At 40.4% G+C, this 17,710-nt stretch overlaps 2 protein-coding genes across 2 annotated transcripts; both read left to right on the top strand.

Annotated features, from left to right (window-relative positions):
• The first annotated feature begins 7,671 nt into the window (after window positions 1–7,671).
• Window positions 7,672–9,396, top strand: LOC117317507. The gene has a single exon (XM_033872322.1). The coding sequence runs from the start codon at window positions 7,672–7,674 to the stop codon at window positions 9,394–9,396; it is 1,725 nt and encodes a 574-aa protein (XP_033728213.1).
• Window positions 9,397–15,814: 6,418 nt separating this feature from the next.
• LOC117317508 lies at window positions 15,815–17,509 on the top strand. The gene has a single exon (XM_033872323.1). The coding sequence runs from the start codon at window positions 15,815–15,817 to the stop codon at window positions 17,507–17,509; it is 1,695 nt and encodes a 564-aa protein (XP_033728214.1).
• The last annotated feature ends 201 nt before the right edge of the window (window positions 17,510–17,710 follow it).

The following is a 17,710-nucleotide window of genomic DNA, read 5'->3' on the forward strand; positions in this document are numbered from 1 at the left end:
AAACAGCACCCAAGACTTTAACTTACACCTTTTGAACTTCCTTCTCATAAAAGAATCTCTGGATAGATCTTTTTATATAACCCTCGCGAGACCAGTTATCCAGTAATTTAGTCTATACGTACGTAATGGTGTAACGGGGTATGTGCCCGCTGACTGTCAAATCCTCTTTATTTGTACTACATTAAAACTTCCACCTCCCTGAATCCATTTTGTTTTGTAAAATGTCGGCTATGTAGCCCTGCTATCAAATAATCTGATTTTATGGTCTAACCGTATCAATTAATGATTTGTTTAAACCAGTTTTTAAGTATCTTTTCTAACAAATATCCCCGTTTATGGGCGTATGTTATTGTTACGGAGAATTTGGCATTATCATTTCCTTGACAAAGCCTCACATGAGGGTATACTGATCTCGCTCATAGTGTACAAAAAGGGGGCGTGTCCACCTGCCACGCCCACTCGAGGCGATGAATAGATTCCCACCAAGTAAGGGACTGACACAACCAAACATTTGACCTTGAGGCCATTTATTTAAAGACTGGTTACTTTCAATAACAGATATTCAACTTTTTTTCTGATATCAACACGGATTTTGTTTTCTTAAAAAATCTTAAATTTTATAAAAGTATAATGTACGCGCTTGCGGGTACCACTTTACGCAATAAGAAACTTGGATGATTTACATCGATTTTTGTTTTGTTAAATTTTGGTAAAGTGGAAGCGTAAAGCTAACAGATCTGTGTTACAGTTAACTTCTATCCTCTGGTAATCAAATGGAATTGTTATGTTGAAAGTTTTTATCTCTATGAGTCAAACAAGGGTGTCATGGAATATCGCATTTCACATTTATACAAAGAACTAACGGTTTTCCTTTTCAAATAATAAAAACCCGGAATCAAATTTCAACTACATTTCTGACCCTGGAATTGATCATTGTCAGCACAGGGACCTGATAACTATTAAGGGAATGTTTCCTTTGACTCTGATTAGTAACTACAGAAATGTATTTAGGGACTACACTGTAATTGTTAGACTGGCCCCAGTCTCTACAATATTAAAATCATAATACCATTTTTACTAGTGGGGTGACACCTGAAGGATGTCACAGAAAGTATGAAGTGTAGTGAGGGGCGATAACTCTGTTCCAGCAGTTTTCATCAAAATCGCTCTCTATCTACATTTCGACCAATAAGATAAGACCTTGTGTTGTGGGCCGCCGTAGCCGAGTGGTTAAGGTGTCCCGACACTTTATCACTAGCCCTTCACCCCTGGGTTGTGAGTTCGAAACAAACATGGGGCAGATACCTTGTTCTGACTCTAGATCGGTGGTTTTTCTCCGGAAACTCCAGCTTTCCTCCACCACGAAAATCAAGCACGTCCTTAAATGATCCTGGCATTTTATAGGACGTTAAAAAAATAAGTAAAACTGTGTTGTTGCCAAGAAAATGAAACCCATTAAGTTTAATTTGCTGTCCCATAATACCCCTATTTCATTGAAATCAAACAATATCTAAAGGATTTGGACCAATCAGAGGCTAGAAAATGGCGACCTTTTCGGTAAAATATGATTATTGTTAAGTGAGGTTATACAAGAGTAACCAGTGTCCCATGATGTACCTACATACCAAATTTAAATTTCATTGCAATTGGACAATAACTAAAATCTTCGAAAATTAATACGTTCCGTTACCACACTTCATTCTTTATAATATTCTATCGTCAATTTATCCATAAGAATCCTGAGATCTCATTACCACGATAGTTAAGAAATAATTAACGATTATTCGTGTATTGTTGCAGGATATACAACGAGGACGAGGATATTTTGCAATTAAATTAATAACGAAGGCCGCAGGTCAAAGTTGATTATTTCTATTCTACCATATACTGTTTAGTTCTGAGATCTATATAGAAAAACGGCAAAGAAACCCCTACCATGTACTGTTTAGTTCTGAGATCTATATAGAAAAACGGCAAAGAAATCCCGGAAAAACCTTGTAATTTATTTCTTGAGTATTGCATTATTTTGTTGATAAAATATATACATTTGTATTTCTTTACAGGCACTACAGTACTACAATCAAAAACATCTATCATATGGCATTGATTTTGAAAATTAAAAAAAAAAAAAAAAAGGATGAAAAAAAAATCGGCCTTCGTAGGTTTCGAACTCGCGCCTTGATAAAATACAGAAGAAAGTCTAACCATTAGTCCACTCGACTACAGTAACCGTTATAGTTCATGGGTGAATATTAGATACATAACATTGTAACAGCCGTGACTCACAAACGTCTATTATTGACACGTGCGTGTATTACTGGAAAATAATACATCGTTTTTAACCAATCAAAACTGTCGTTGCATAGCAAACATGGTAGAATATTAAATAATTAATGAATTTCGTTGCTTATACTGCCATTCATTATATTTTAAAATTAATAAAGTATTTCTATTACTTAGTTCAAAATACCTCTTGAGTATTAATACTAAAAAAACAATTCCACAAGTGTACACAAAATCCTAAACATCACTTCTGGTTATAACATCATATATTGGGACCGAGTTCATAATTAGCTTCGCTATATGTTTCATTGTAATATTAAAATTCATAATAAATTCCCAAAATTGCTTTTACAACTTTCTATTTCACCTGGTCAAGACCAACATCTGAGAAACAAAATATAAAAGTTCAACACAGCATGTTGGACATTATCAGAAGATATCTGTCAACAGATGTCAACAAATACCGATTATATACATCCGGGTCAGGGGTTAGAGGTCAAATCTACACCCAAAAGTGTGTTAACGACCGGCCAATCAGCTTGTGTTTCACCTGATCCAAGTCCCTTTGGAGAATACGTTTCTCTGGTTTGTAGCTGTTTTCCCCGAGTAAATACATGGAACACATGAAACGGGTACTTTACATATGATACGAGGATACATAGTAGTGTGTTGAGATTTAGAAAATCACAAATACACACTGTTACTGAAAATAGAATGATGTAGGATTCTGGTGTAAAAAGGTGGGAATTCCCCGGGCGGGGGTTCCCCAGTGCAGTACCCGTGTGACCTAAGCGGAAACTGTTGCATCACGGACACGACAGGGAAAAGAACTTAAACCAGCAGTCAATGTGTCGATTTTGGCTTGTTTGTACCCAAAATATCTCCATAACTAGATTATTCCCAGATATACGGGATATGCATGGACATACATGTAGATCACACCGAGTTTTATAAGTGTGGAAAGTTTTATCAAAATGTATAGAGTCGCTTTTCAGTTAGCTCCGGCAAAGTGGTCTGAATTAGCCGCATGTACATTACGTTCCGTCCTTCAATACACTACATTCCACACATACTTGGTTAAAATACGACCCTTTTTCAAAACCCTATTGTGGCCGTTCTATTAAAGATATAGAAAAACTAAATATTCCATTTTCTTCAGAATCCTCTCTACTTGTTATGTTTTGAGTTTCAGAATTTTTCATTAAAGCGCTGATTTTTAAGGACCGGTTAAACAGAAGCTACCGGTCAAAATGACGATTTTGGCATGTTTGACCCAAAATATCTCATAAATACGATTTCCCACAGGGATACCAGATACATCCAGACCTAGATCGAGCCGAGTTTTACAATCGTTCAAAGTATCAACCGAATTGTATGTGCCAATTTTTCTGTCCTCAAATCGCTATTATATCCGGCAAAATAGGCGAATTAGCTCGTATTAACATTACGTTCCGTAAGGAACGATAACTCCGTTATCGCCCCTTACTACACTTCATTCTTTATTTAACAAAATTGACCTTTATGTATTTGGCCTCAAGGATAGATCTGATTATAGAATTTCAAATCTTTGGGAGATAAGCTATTATTCGAATTTAGCTGACCAATCCTTAACAAAAACTGATGGTCAGTCCATGTGGGGCTGATGGCCAATCTATGGTCAGTCTATGGTCTGTCTATGTTGGGCTGATGGTCAGTCTATGTGGGGCTGATGGCCAGTTAATGTGGGGCTAATGGTCAGTCTATGTGGGGCTGATGGTCAGTCTATAGGAGCTGATGGTCAGTCAATGTGGGGCTAATGGTCAGTCAATGTGGCGCTAATGGTCAGTCTATGTGGGGCTGATGGCCAGTCTATGGTCAGTCTATGGTCAGTCTATGTGGGGCTGATGGCCAGTCTATGGTCAGTCTATGTTGGGCTGATGGTCAGTCTATTTGGAGCTGATGGTCAGTCTATATGGTCTTATGGTCAGTATATAGGAGCTGATGGTCAGTCAATGTGGGGCTAATGGTCAGTTTATGCGGGGCTGATAGTCAGTCTATGTGGGGTTGATGGTCAGTCTGTGGGGCTGATGGTCAGTCTATGTGGGGTTGATGGTCAGTCTATGTGGGGCTCATTGTCAGTCTATGGTCAGTCTATGGTCAGTCTATGTTGGGCTGATGTTCAGTCTGTGGGGCTGATGGTCAGTCTATGGTCAGGCTATGTTGGGCTGATGGTCAGTCTATTTGGAGCTGATGGTCAGTCTATATGGGTCTTATGGTCAGTCTATGTGGGGCTGATGGTCAGTATATAGGAGCTGATGGTCAGTCAATGTGGGGCTAATGGTCAGTCTATGCGGGGCTGATGGTCAGTCTATGTGGGGCTGATGGTCAGTCAATGTGGGGCTGATGGTCAGTCTATGTGGGGTTGATGGTCAGTCTATGTGGGGCTCATTGTCAGTCTATGGTCAGTCTATGGTCAGTCTATGTTGGGCTGATGTTCAGTCTATGTGAGGCTATGTTGGGCTGATGGTCAGTCTATGTTGGGCTGATGGTCAGTCTATTTGGAGCTGATGGTCAGTCTATATGGGTCTTATGGTCAGTCTATGTGGGGCTGATGGTCAGTATATAGGAGCTGATGGTCAGTCAATGTGGGGCTAATGGTCAGTTTATGCGGGGCTGATGGTCAGTCTATGTGGGGTTGATGGTCAGTCTGTGGGGCTGATGGTCAGTCTATGTGGGGTTGATGGTCAGTCTATGTGGGGCTCATTGTCAGTCTATGGTCAGTCTATGGTCAGTCTATGTTGGGCTGATGTTCAGTCTATGTGAGGCTATGTTGGGCTGATGGTCAGTCTATGTTGGGCTGATGGTCAGTCTATTTGGAGCTGATGGTCAGTCTATATGGGTCTTATGGTCAGTCATTTTGGGGCTAATGATCAGTCTATGCGGGGCTGATGGTCAGTCTATGTGGGGATAATGGTCAGTCTGTGGGGCTGATGGTCAGCCAATATGGGGCTGATGGTTAGTCTTTGTGGGGCTGATGGTCAGTCTATGGTCAGTCTATGTGGGGCTGATGCCCAGTTTATATGGGGCTCATGGTCAGTCTATGTGGGGCTGATGTCAGTCTATGTTGGCTGATGGTCAGTCTATGTGGGACTGATTGCCATTCTATGGTCAGTCTATATGGGGCTGGTTGTCAGTCTATGTGGGGCTGATGGTCCGTCTATGTGGGGCTGAGGGTCAGTTTATGTGGGCTGATGGTCAGTCTATGTGGGGCTGAGGGTCAGTTTATGTGGGGCTGATGGTCAGTCTATATGGGTCTGATGGTCAGTCTATGTGGGGCTGAGGGTCAGTTTATGTGGGGCTGATGGTCTGTCTATGTGGGTCTGAGGGTCAGTTTATGTGGGGCTTGTTGTCAGTGTATATGGGTCTGATGGTCAGTCTATGTGGGGCTGGTTTTCAGTCTATATGGGTCTGATGGTCAGTCTATTTGGAGCTGATGGTCAGTCTATATGGCTCTGATGGTCAGTCTATGTGGGTCTGATGGTAAGGCCATGGTCAGTCTATATGGGGCTGAAGATCAGTGTATGTGGGGCTAATGGTCAGTCTATGCGGGGCTGATGGTCAGTCTATGTGGGGCTGATGGTCAGTCTATGCGGGGCTGATGGTCAGTCTATGTTGGGCTGATGGTCAGTCAATGTGGGGCTGATGGTCAGTCTATGCGCGGCTGATGGTCAGTTTATCTTGGGCTGATGGTCAGTCTTTGTGAGGCTGATGGTCAGTCTTTGTGGGGCTGATGGTCAGTCTATGTGGGTCTGATGGTCAGTCTATGTTGGGCTGATGGTCAGTCAATGTGGGGCTGATGGTCAGTCTATGCGCGGCTGATGGTCAGTTTATCTTTGGCTGATGGTCAGTCTTTGTGAGGCTGATGGTCAGTCTTGTGGGGCTGATGGTCAGTTTATCTTGGGCTGATGGTCAGTCAATGTGGGGCTGATGGTCAGTCTATGCGCGGCTGATGGTCAGTTTATCTTTGGCTGATGGTCAGTCTTTGTGAGGCTGATGGTCAGTCTTGTGGGGCTGATGGTCAGTTTATCTTGGGCTGATGGTCAGTCTTTGTGAGGCTGATGGTCAGTTTATGTGGGGCTGATGGTCAGTCTACGTGGGGCTCATGGTCAGTCTATGTGAGGCTCATGGTCAGTCTATGTGGGGCTGATCCCCAGTCTACGTGGAGCTCATGGTCAGTCTATGTGGGGCTGAGGGTCAGTCTATGCGGGGCTGATGGTCAGTCTATGTGGGGCTAATGGTCAGTCTATGCGGGGCTGATGGTCAGTCTATGTGGGGCTGATGGTCAGTCAATGTGGGGCTGATGGTCAGTCTTTGTGGGGCTGATTGTCAGTTTATCTTGGGCTGATGGTTAGTCTTTGTGAGGCTGATGGTCAGTCTATGTGGGGCTGATGGTCAGTCTACGTGGAGCTCATGGTCAGTCTATGTGGGGCTGATAGTCAGTCTACGTGGAGCTCACGGTCAGTCTATGTGGGATCATGGTCAGTCTATGTGGGGCTGATCGCCAGTCTACGTGGGGCTCATGGTCAGTCTGTGTATGTAGATTTGATGCATCATTTGTTGTGTCTTCTAGTACAAATACACACAAGGGACAGACCAGTTGCCAGAATGACTCCACCCTACCTGTGAGTTGGTAAAAATTATCTAGTTAACATGGTGATTAGCTACTTCTGTAGTGGAGGTATTTGTCTTTTTTTTTTTTTGCCTTTTCACAGCAAGAGTAGCTGCGTGGTGACTTACTGAATGGATAGGAAACAACTATCATAGATAATTAATGCTAAATGACAATGTCGATCGGTGAATAAAGACGACCTTTCATTATGAACTTCCTTAGCTGAAACTGTACATACATGACCTCTTTGAGAAATACGACAGGTTTTAACCACCTGATAATTTGTTACAGTCTATGTGTATTTGAACCGTTCTTAGTGTGTTTAGCACACTTTCAGAAATTTTTGGGGGACTAGATTAAAATATGGTTAAAATGACGCCACCGGTGTTCATTATAACCTGGCTATATATTGTGCAACACACTACAAACAGACCTGCGTGATACGGTGTATGTGTATACATCAAAGGATTTAATCAGATTGGAAAAGGCATTGTCTTTTGTGATTGTGTGCTTTACATTGTCACGCGACTGACTAAATACCTATACATATACCTGTCAAATGATTCAAACTGGCATGTTAAAGCGCCTCTTCTCAAGCACGAATATAATGTACCCTTGACCAGGACTCTTACGTCAGATTTAACATGTAATCAAATTCCTTACTCAAAATGGCTACGGTGTAAGGAGAACGTAACTTTAACGTGAGTGTGTAGTCATTTTGTAATAGGAAAACGGACAAAATGGCCTGTCCCGTGCACGAAAATCCGAAGATAATGGTGTGTATACCGTGTAAATCTGCTGTGTGTGATGTTTGTATAGAAGCCGATCATATTGGACACCAATTCCAAACACTGAAAAGTGCGGCCGAGAATGTTATTGGGGATCTAAAGAAATCTGTTGAAATTCAAGATTATATGAAAATTGAAAAAGAATTCGAGCATCTTTCAGCAAAATGTCAAACAGAAAAGGAGCATGCAGTCAGAACGAAACAAGAACTTCTTGACAGACGAGATCAGATCAAACAAGTATTAGATCACGTGACAGAAAAAGCTGTAATCAAACTGGAACAACACAACAACTTTCTGTTTGAGGAATTAGATAAAGTGAAAAACAATGCAGAAGAAAAGTGTAAAGCCATTCGAGATTTTAAAGATGATGTGCAAAGGCTTACTACCTCACACATGTACCTGGATGTTTTGGAAAAAGGATGGAAAATGAACCCTCCGGTAATCATTCCATTGGAATATCCGAATGTATCCACACTCATTTTCACACCTGGTACACCAGTAGATGAAACTAACATAGACATGTTATTTGGTCAGCTTGAACACCAGGATTTGGATTCCACGTTCCACAATGAAGGCAAAACTTCCTCCCCAGAGATAGGACAAGTTGATACCAACATGTTTTCAACACCCAGCATCTGTTCTGCTGACCTGTTTGGAGAGGGGCCTGAGGGAGACCCGCCACACTTATTTCGTGAAAGTGACGAGTCTACACAACTCAAATCGCATTCAAACATTCAAAGGCTCAAATGTGATGTAACACTAGATTATCAACATTCTTTTGAACATGATTCTACAGTACGGGTTATGAAACCAACAACAGGAGGAAAATGTTGGATCAGCCATTATGGTGGAAAACCAATTAACCTGGTAGATAAAAATGGTGACATAATCGAGGTTATACCCGACGAGATAGATGACGTTAGGGACGTGTTCTGTTCCCCTGTGAAAAACCGAATCTTGATGGCGCACTGCAAGAAAAAGTGTATCAAACGTGTAACGATAAAAGAAAATAAAAACAAAGGGAAAACTAGCTTTGCAACTTCTCCTTGGGCTCGCACAGAGCCATTGAGGCCTTATTCCTTGTGTATGGCACCAAATGGTGACATCATTGTCGGACTTACCGACAAAAAGTCCTGGTCAAAAGAACCCGATTCCACCTCAGTACTGGTCAGGTACAACAGAAATGGGAAGGAACTAGCTAGAGTTGAAAAGGATGGACATGGTCAAGACTTGTTCGTTTGTCCTTTCAAGATTAGCACAAACACTACAGGTTCAGTGGCTGTTGTGAATTTTACTAAAGAGAGACTAGGGGCTAGTCATTTGGTGCTGTTAGATAACAATCTCAATCTGACACACCGATACATTGCCCACGGAGTCACTCTTCCTGCTGAAGATCCACTACCTGAACTAACTGGAAAGTTAGCGATTACTGACGTGTTGTTCAATCACCAGAATCTAATACTTGTCAGTGAGGGTCAATCAAGAACAGTACAGCTGTTAGATCCTATGTGTAACCTACTGAAGGTTTTGGTTACAGACCTCCAAACCTCTCCAATTTCTCTGGCTCTACATGGTAATGGGGATCTCTGGGTGGGATTACGTGGAGGAGAACTACAAGTATTCCAACACACCATTGATTTTGTGCCTGAGGGAAATAAACACTTGAACACAAACTAAAGTAAACTAAGAATATCAATGTGATGGTATTGTCTAGTAAGAAAACCATTTTAAGGGCATTGTCTTGTAAGAATATCATTGTGAGGGTATTGTCTAGTAAGAATATCATTGTGAGGGTATTGTCCTGTAAGAATATAATTGTGAGGATATTGTCTGGTAGGAATATCATTGTGAGGGTATTGTCTAGTACGAATATCATTGTGAGGGTATTGTCTAGTAAGAATATCATTGTAAGGGTATTGTCTGGTAGGAATATCATTGTGAGGGTATTGTCTAGTAAGAATATCATTGTGAGGGTATTGTCTAGTAAGAATATCATTGTGAGGGTATTGTCTGGTAAGAATATCATTGTGAGGGTAATGTCTTTTAAGAATATCATTGTGAGGGTATCGTCCTGTAAGAATATCATTGTGAGGGTATTGTCCTGTAAGAATATCATTGTGAAGGTATTGTCCAGTAAGAATATCATTGTGAGGGTATTTCCTAGTAAGAATATCATTGTGAGGGTATTGTCTAGTAAGAATATCATTGTGAGGGTATTGTCTTGTAAGAATATCATTGTGAGGGCATTTCCTAGTAAGAATATCATTGTGAGGGTATTGTCTAGTAAGAATATCATTGTGAGGGTATTGTCTTGTAAGAATGATATTTTTTAGGGTAACTAGAGCTCAATGCCTTATTATTTGTGCGGGGCGCCAAATGGAGACATCATTGTCACACTTACCGACAAAACGTCCTGGTCAATAGAACCCGCCTCTACGACAGTACTGGTCAGGTACAACAGAAATGGGAAGGAACTAGCTAGAGTTGAAAAGGATGGATATCGTTTGTCCTACCAAGATTAGCACAAACACTACAGGTTCAGTAGCTGTTGTTACTGTTTCTAAACTAGGGGCTTGTCATTTGGTGCTGTTAGATAATCTCAATCTGACACACCGATACATTGCCCACGGAGTCACTCTTCCTGCTGAAGATCCACTACCTGAACTAACTGAAAACTTTGCGATTACTGACGTGTTGTTCAATCACCAGAATCTCATACTTATCAGTGAGGGATACTCAAGAACAGTGCAGCTGTTAGATCCTATGTGTAACCTACTGAAGGTTTTGGTTACAGACCTTCAAACGTCTCCCTTTTCTCTGGCTCTACATGTTAATGGGGATCTCTGGGTGGGATTATCTGGAGGAGAAATACAAGTATTCAAACACACGATTGATTTCGTGCCTGAGGAAAATTAACACTTGAAGTAAGAGAGAGAGAGAGAGAGAGAGAGAGAGAGAGAGAGAGAGAGAGAGTCTCATCAGTCATTCTCATCAGTCAGTGCCATCAGTCAGTCAAATCAGCCAGTCACATCAATATTGTATGGTATTACAAGAAAGATATTGTGATAATATTGTATTACAAGAAAGATATTGTGATAATATTGTATTACAAGACAGATATCGTGATACTTTTTAATTGCAAGAAACATCTAATATTGTGATAATATTGTGTTACAAAAGAGGTGTTGTGATAGTATTGTTTAACAAGAAAGATATTTCAATTGTAATGTCATGTGAAAACGTCATTGTGCTGTAATTGTCTTGTAATAATGGATAGTGGGGTATTGTTTGATAAGAATGATATTGAGGGGGTATTTTTTGTATGAATGACGTTGAGAAAGGATTGTTTTGTAAGAATGTCGTTCGGGAGTATTGTTTTGTAGGAATGACGTTGTGGTTGTATTATTTTAAAAGAATGACATTATGGGGGTATTATTTTGTAAGAGTATCATTGTGAGTTTTTTCTTTTATTTTAAGGATATCATTTTGAGGGTATTGTCTTTTAAGAATATCATTGTGAGGGTATTGTCTAGTAAAAATATCATTGTGAGGGTATTGTCTTGTAAGAATATCATTGTGAGGGTATTGTCTTGTAAGAATGATATTTTTTAGGGTAACTAGAGCTCAATGCCATCTATGCTGGCCGTGACTATCACAAAAGGTCATCGTTATTATTAATAGTAATTTCTTGTTATCGTTATGTCGACTTATTTCTTAAACGGAGCGAAATCAAACAAATAATTGCATGAAATTACCTCGAAACAGTTCGTTTTTCAGGTTTCGAAAGTAAATGTTAAGGTCATGATTGTTATCTATAGAAAATATTTGTCATCACAGTAACGACTTCGTTTTTGAAGGATTTTAAAGTAGCTTTATAAAGAGATGACATATGAGAGTACCTGTGTTTCAGTGTGTCAAGGTCAAGGTCATAGTTACTGCTCATAAAGAATATTTGTCATTGCTCTAGAGATTTTATTTTTAAAAGGATACTGATCAAACTTCACACAATGCCCGGGTTAGAGTTACTCTATCAGAACATATTTTTCATCACTTTAGTGCTGATATTTAATATCACAAAATGCAGTTGCTATTGTAGTGTACACAACAGGATGCACATGTACTAGTATTTGTTCGGTAATAAGTACAATCCCGGTAATAAGTCCAATCCTGCTAATAAGTAAAATCTTTGGTAATAAGTCCAGCCATACCTTTGTAACTAGAGATATCTACAAATATTATTTCAATGTTCTGCAATAAGCCCTCCCTCTTTGAGTTATCCTCCTCAGCTTACTGGAGGACAATTACGACTGTTGTTCTGGGAACGCGAAGGGATTTGTATCCGTTTAGTCGATTACTATACTCTGAAAATAAAAAAAATAATGTTGATGAAGAAACATTTGTGCATTTTGTTTTTTGAAATACAGCTAAAATATCGAGTCATACATTGTCTTTGTTTCTTAGTTTACTTGGGACAGCTAAGTTAATGCAGTGGTGCATTTCGACCATCGGCGACCTCATGTCACTAGTATAAAAGTTACTAATATTGGACTAATAGTATCTTAGGATAGAGGGCCGGGTAGTTTGTTCAAATGGAATAATCTTGACCACAAGGTCACAGGTGTTAATTGTCTTAAAGAATACTTTTGAATAACTAAGAGGCTCAGATCAATAATATGTTGACCGATAGCATGCTGCGATGAAAAGGCTTATTACAAAGAATGAGTTCTGCCTACTTTTAAACTCAAAGGGTCAAACTGTGCCCAACTCTCCAGATTTTCTCTGATAATTTAAAATAATCAAGTCGCAAATCAAAGGAGTGTGGTATTTGGCGACTAAATTATTGTGAACAGTATATAAGTTTGGGAAGCTAACATCAACCGGCTGATACAACACACATGTGATTTACTTACGTGACTGAAATTAGCTGTGACGTACAATTGACCCTGATTGGATCCGTGTCGGTAAATATTCCACACACACACACACACACACACACACACACACACAAGGGGAAGTTTGCAATTAAAAGTGATCAGAATTGGCAACATAAGGTTTCAGGGAAAACTAAGGCAGATTGGGAATATTGATGAAACTAGGGAACATATAAAACACATATAAACAAACACCGCAATATATTCGTGCAATTCATGTTTTCAAAAATAATTATATAGTGCAAATTAATATGTTTAACGAGTTATCTTCAACTGATTCACTGTATATCTTACAACACTCTAAATCGTGTTCATTTAGTAACTTAAATTTGAACAACTTATTAACAGAATAATAACGTGAATGTAGAGGAGATCACATGTCAATGCCTGAGAATTGAACCCGGGATCTCTGCCTTATTAGGCTAAAAAAATTGAATGAGCTAAAAATAAATTATAAACCGGTTAAGTTACCATGGCTATATATATAGGTAAACAATTTAATCTTATATTGACTATATAAACTATTCTCGTCCCCAGGTAAAAATCGCGCTAGCCTAAAATTGTGATTTTTACCTGGGACAAGGATAACAAGACATAACAAATGTATTTTAGCTTGAGCTGTTAAAGTATACCTTCACCCAAGCATACAGCACATGTACCCTATACCAGGATGTATCTTTTAATAGAACGCTTACGTCAGACGTCTATATTTTCACAAGTTAACTTAATATACCATATGGAAAAGAAAGTAGTTTTGAACCAATGTAAAGATCTAATGAAGTGATACTATTTATATAAATTTCAGTTGAATAATGAAATGGAGTGGACTATCTGACGTTGTAGATTGCAGAAGAAATAGCGGTACAAATTCTACTTCTCTATATTAACTAATTTTGGTATCACTTTAAATAGGGATTTCCAATATCGAACACGTGTGTGTTACGCCAGTTAATGTGGGGCTAATGGTCAGTCTATAGGAGCTGATGGTCAGTCAATGTGGGGCTAATGGTCAGTCAATGTGGCGTTAATGGTCAGTCTATGTGGGGCTGATGGCCAGTCTATGGTCAGTCTATGGTCAGTCTATGTTGGGCTGATGGTCAGTCTATTTGGAGCTGATGGTCAGTCAATGGGGGCTAATGGTCAGTCTATGCGGGGCTGATGGTCAGTCTATGTGGGGCTGATGGTCAGTCAATGTGGGGCTGATGGTCAGTCAATGTGGGGCTGATGGTCCGTCTATGCGGGGCTGATGGTCAGTCTATGTGGGGCTGATGGTCAGTCAATGTGGGGCTGATGGTCCGTCTTTGTCGGGCTGATGGTCAGTTTATCTGGGGCTGATGGTCAGTCTTTGTGGGGCTGATGGTCAGTTTATGTGGGGCTGATGGTCAGTCTGTGGGGCTGAGGGTCAGTTTATGTGGGGCTCATGGTCAGTCTATGTGGGGCTGAGGGTCAGTTTATGCGGGGCTGATGGTCAGTCTATGGTCAGTCTATATGGGTCTGATGGTCAGTCTATGTGGGGCTGAGGGTAGTTAATGTGGGGCTGATGGTCTATGTGGGGCTGAGGGTCAGTTTATATGGGGCTGATGGTCAGTTTATGTGGGGCTTGTTGTCAGTCTATATGGGTCTGATGGTCAGTCTATGTGGGGCTGGTTTTCAGTCTATATGGGTCTGATGGTCAGTCTATGTTGGGCTGATGGTCAGTCTATCTGGAGCTGATGGTCAGTCTATTAGGGGTTGATGGTCATTCTATGTGGGTATGATGGTCAGTCTATGGTCAATCTATGTGGGCTAATGTCCAGTCTACGTGGGGTTCATGGTCAGTCTATGTGGGGGTGATCCCCAGTCTACGTGGGGCTCATGGTCAGTCTATGTGGGATCATGGTCAGTCTATGTGAGGCTGATCCCCAGTCTACGTGGGGCTCATGGTCAGTCTATGTGAGGCTGATCCCCAGTCTACGTGGGGCTCATGGTCAGTCTATGTAGGGCTCATGGTCAGTCTACGTGGGGCTCATGGTCAGTCTATGTGGGATCATGGTCAGTCTATGTGAGGCTGATCCCCAGTCTATGTGGGGCTCATGGTCAGTCTATGTGAGGCTGATCCCCAGTCTACGTGGGGCTCATGGTCAGTCTATGTGGGATCACGGTCAGTCTATGTATGCAGGTTTGATGCATCATTTGTTGTGTCTTCTAGTAAAAATACACACCGACCCTTATCTGGTGTCGGTTTCATCAAAGTTCCTTAACTTAAGATCCATGTACATGTAGTTCTCACCATCACCTTAATCATTCCATTTATTCGATATAAGATATTTTTAACGAACTTAAGCTCTACAGACGAAGTATCAGGAGGAAATATCGAGTCAATAGTTGCTAAGATGACATACACTTGTCCGAGTCGGTAGGAACAGACCAGTTGCCAGAATCACTCCACCCTACCTGTGAGTTGGTAAAAAATATCTAGTTAACATGGTGATTAGCTACTTCTGTAGTGGAGGTATTTGTCACTTTTTGCCTTTTCACAGCAAGAGTAGCTGCGTGGTGACTTACTCCCTATCTGAATGGGTAGGAAACAACTATCATAGATAATTAATGCTAAATGACAATGTTGATCGGTGAATAAAGACGACCTTTCGTTATGAACTTCCTTAGCTGAAACTGTACATACATGACCTCTTTGAGAAAGACGACAGGTTTTAACCACCTGATAATTTGTTACAGTCTACGTGTATTTGAACATTTGTTAGTGTGTTTAGCACACTTTCAGAAATTTTTGGGGGACTAGATTAAAATATTGTAAAAATGACGCCACCGGTGTTCATTATAACCTGGCTCTAGATTGTGCAACACACTACAAACAGACCTGCGTGATACGGTGTATGTGTATAAATCATAGGATTTAATCAGATTGGAAAAGGCATTGTCTTTTGTGATTGTGTGCTTAACATTGTCACGCGACTGACTAAATACCTATACATATACCTGTCAAATGATTCAAACTTGCCTGTTAAAGCGCCTCTTCTCAAGCACGAACATAATGTACCCTTGACCAGGACTCTAACGTCAGATTTAACATGTAATCAAATTCCTTACTCAAAATGGCTACGGTGTAAGGAGAACGTAACTTTAACGTCAGCGTGTAGTCATTTTGTAATAGGAAAACGGACAAAATGACCTGTCCCGTGCACGAAAATCCGAAGATAATGGTATGTATACCGTGTAAAACTGCTGTGTGTGATGTTTGTATAGAAACCGATCATAATGGACACCAATTCCAAACACTGAGAAGAGCGGCCGAGAATGTTATTGGGGATCTAAAGAAATCTGTTGAAATTCAAGATAATATTAAAATTGAAAAAGAATTCGAGCATCTTTCAGCAAAATGTCAAACAGAAAAGGAGCATGCAGTCAGAACGAAACAAGAACTTCTTGACAGACGAGATCAGATCAAACAAGTATTAGATCACGTGACAGAAAAAGCTGTAATCAAACTGGAACAACACAACAACTTTCTGTTTGAGGAATTAGATAAAGTGAAAAACAATGCAGAAGAAAAGTGTAAAGCCATTCGAGATTTTAAAGATGATGTGCAAAGGCTTACTACCTCACACATGTACCTTGATGTTTTGGGAAAAGGATGGAAAATGAACCCCCCGGAAATTTCTCCATTGGAATATCCGAATGTATCCTCACTCATTTTCACACCTGGTATGCCAGTAGATGAAACTAACATAGAAATGTTGTTTGGCCAGCTTGACCACCAGGATTTGGATTCCACGTTCCACAATGAAGGCACAACTTCCTCCCCAGAGTTGGAACAATGTGATACCAATATGTTTTCAATCCTTAGTATCAGTTCCACTGATCTGTTTGGAGAGGGACCTGAAGGAGACCCGCCAGCTTGTCAGACTGATGAGCCCATACATTTTAAATCATCAAACAATAGCAAAAGGCTCAAATGTGATGTAAAGCTAACATATAGGCATTCCTTCAAACGTGATTCTGCCGCATTGGTGATGAAACCAACGACAGAAGGTAAATGTTGGGTCAAGTCTATTAATGAAAAACCAATTTACCTTGTAGATATAACGGGTGACGTAATTGGGGTAATACCAGCTGACACTGCGGAAGAATTCGATGTTTTGTGCTTCCATGTGGAAAACGAAATCCTAAGGACATGTCCTAGTAGGAAGTGTATCAAACGTGTAAGGTTGAAAGAAAACAAAAATAAAGGGAAAACAAGTTTCGTGACTGCTATATGGATTCGTACAGATCCTTTGATGCCTTATTATTTGTGCGGGGCGCCAAATGGTGACATCATTGTCACACTTACCGACAAAATGTCCTGGTCAATAGAACCCGCCTCTACGACAGTACTGGTCAGGTACAACAGAAATGGGAAGGAACTAGCTAGAGTTGAAAAGGATGGACATGGTCAAGACTTGTTCGTTATTCCTTTCAAGATTAGCACAAACACTACAGGTTCAGTAGCTGTTGTTACTTATACTAAACTAGGGGCTAGTCATTTGGTGCTGTTAGATAACAATCTCAATCTGACACACCGATACATCGCCAACGGAGTCACTCTTCCTGCTGAAGATCCACTACCTGAACTAACTGAAAACTTTGCGATTACTGACGTGTTGTTCAATCACCAGAATCTCATACTTATCAGTGAGGGATACTCAAGAACAGTGCAGCTGTTAGATCCTATGTGTAACCTACTGAAGGTTTTGGTTACAGACCTCCAAACGTCTCCCTTTTCTCTGGCTCTACATGTTAATGGGGATCTCTGGGTGGGATTATCTGGAGGAGAAATACAAGTATTCAAACACACCATTGATTTCCTGCCTGAGGAAAATTAACACTTGAACACAAACTGTAAGATGTTTGAGAGAGAGAGAGAGAGAGAGAGTCTCATCAGTCATTCTCATCAGTCAGTGCCATCAGTCAGTCACATCAGCCAGTCACATCAGTATTGTATGGTATTACAAGAAAGATATTGTGATAATATTGTATTACAAGAAAGATATTGTGATAATATTGTATTACAAGACAAATATCGT

Source organism: Pecten maximus, chromosome 19, assembly GCF_902652985.1.
Source record: "Pecten maximus chromosome 19, xPecMax1.1, whole genome shotgun sequence".
Classification (NCBI taxonomy): Eukaryota; Metazoa; Mollusca; class Bivalvia; order Pectinida; family Pectinidae; genus Pecten; species Pecten maximus.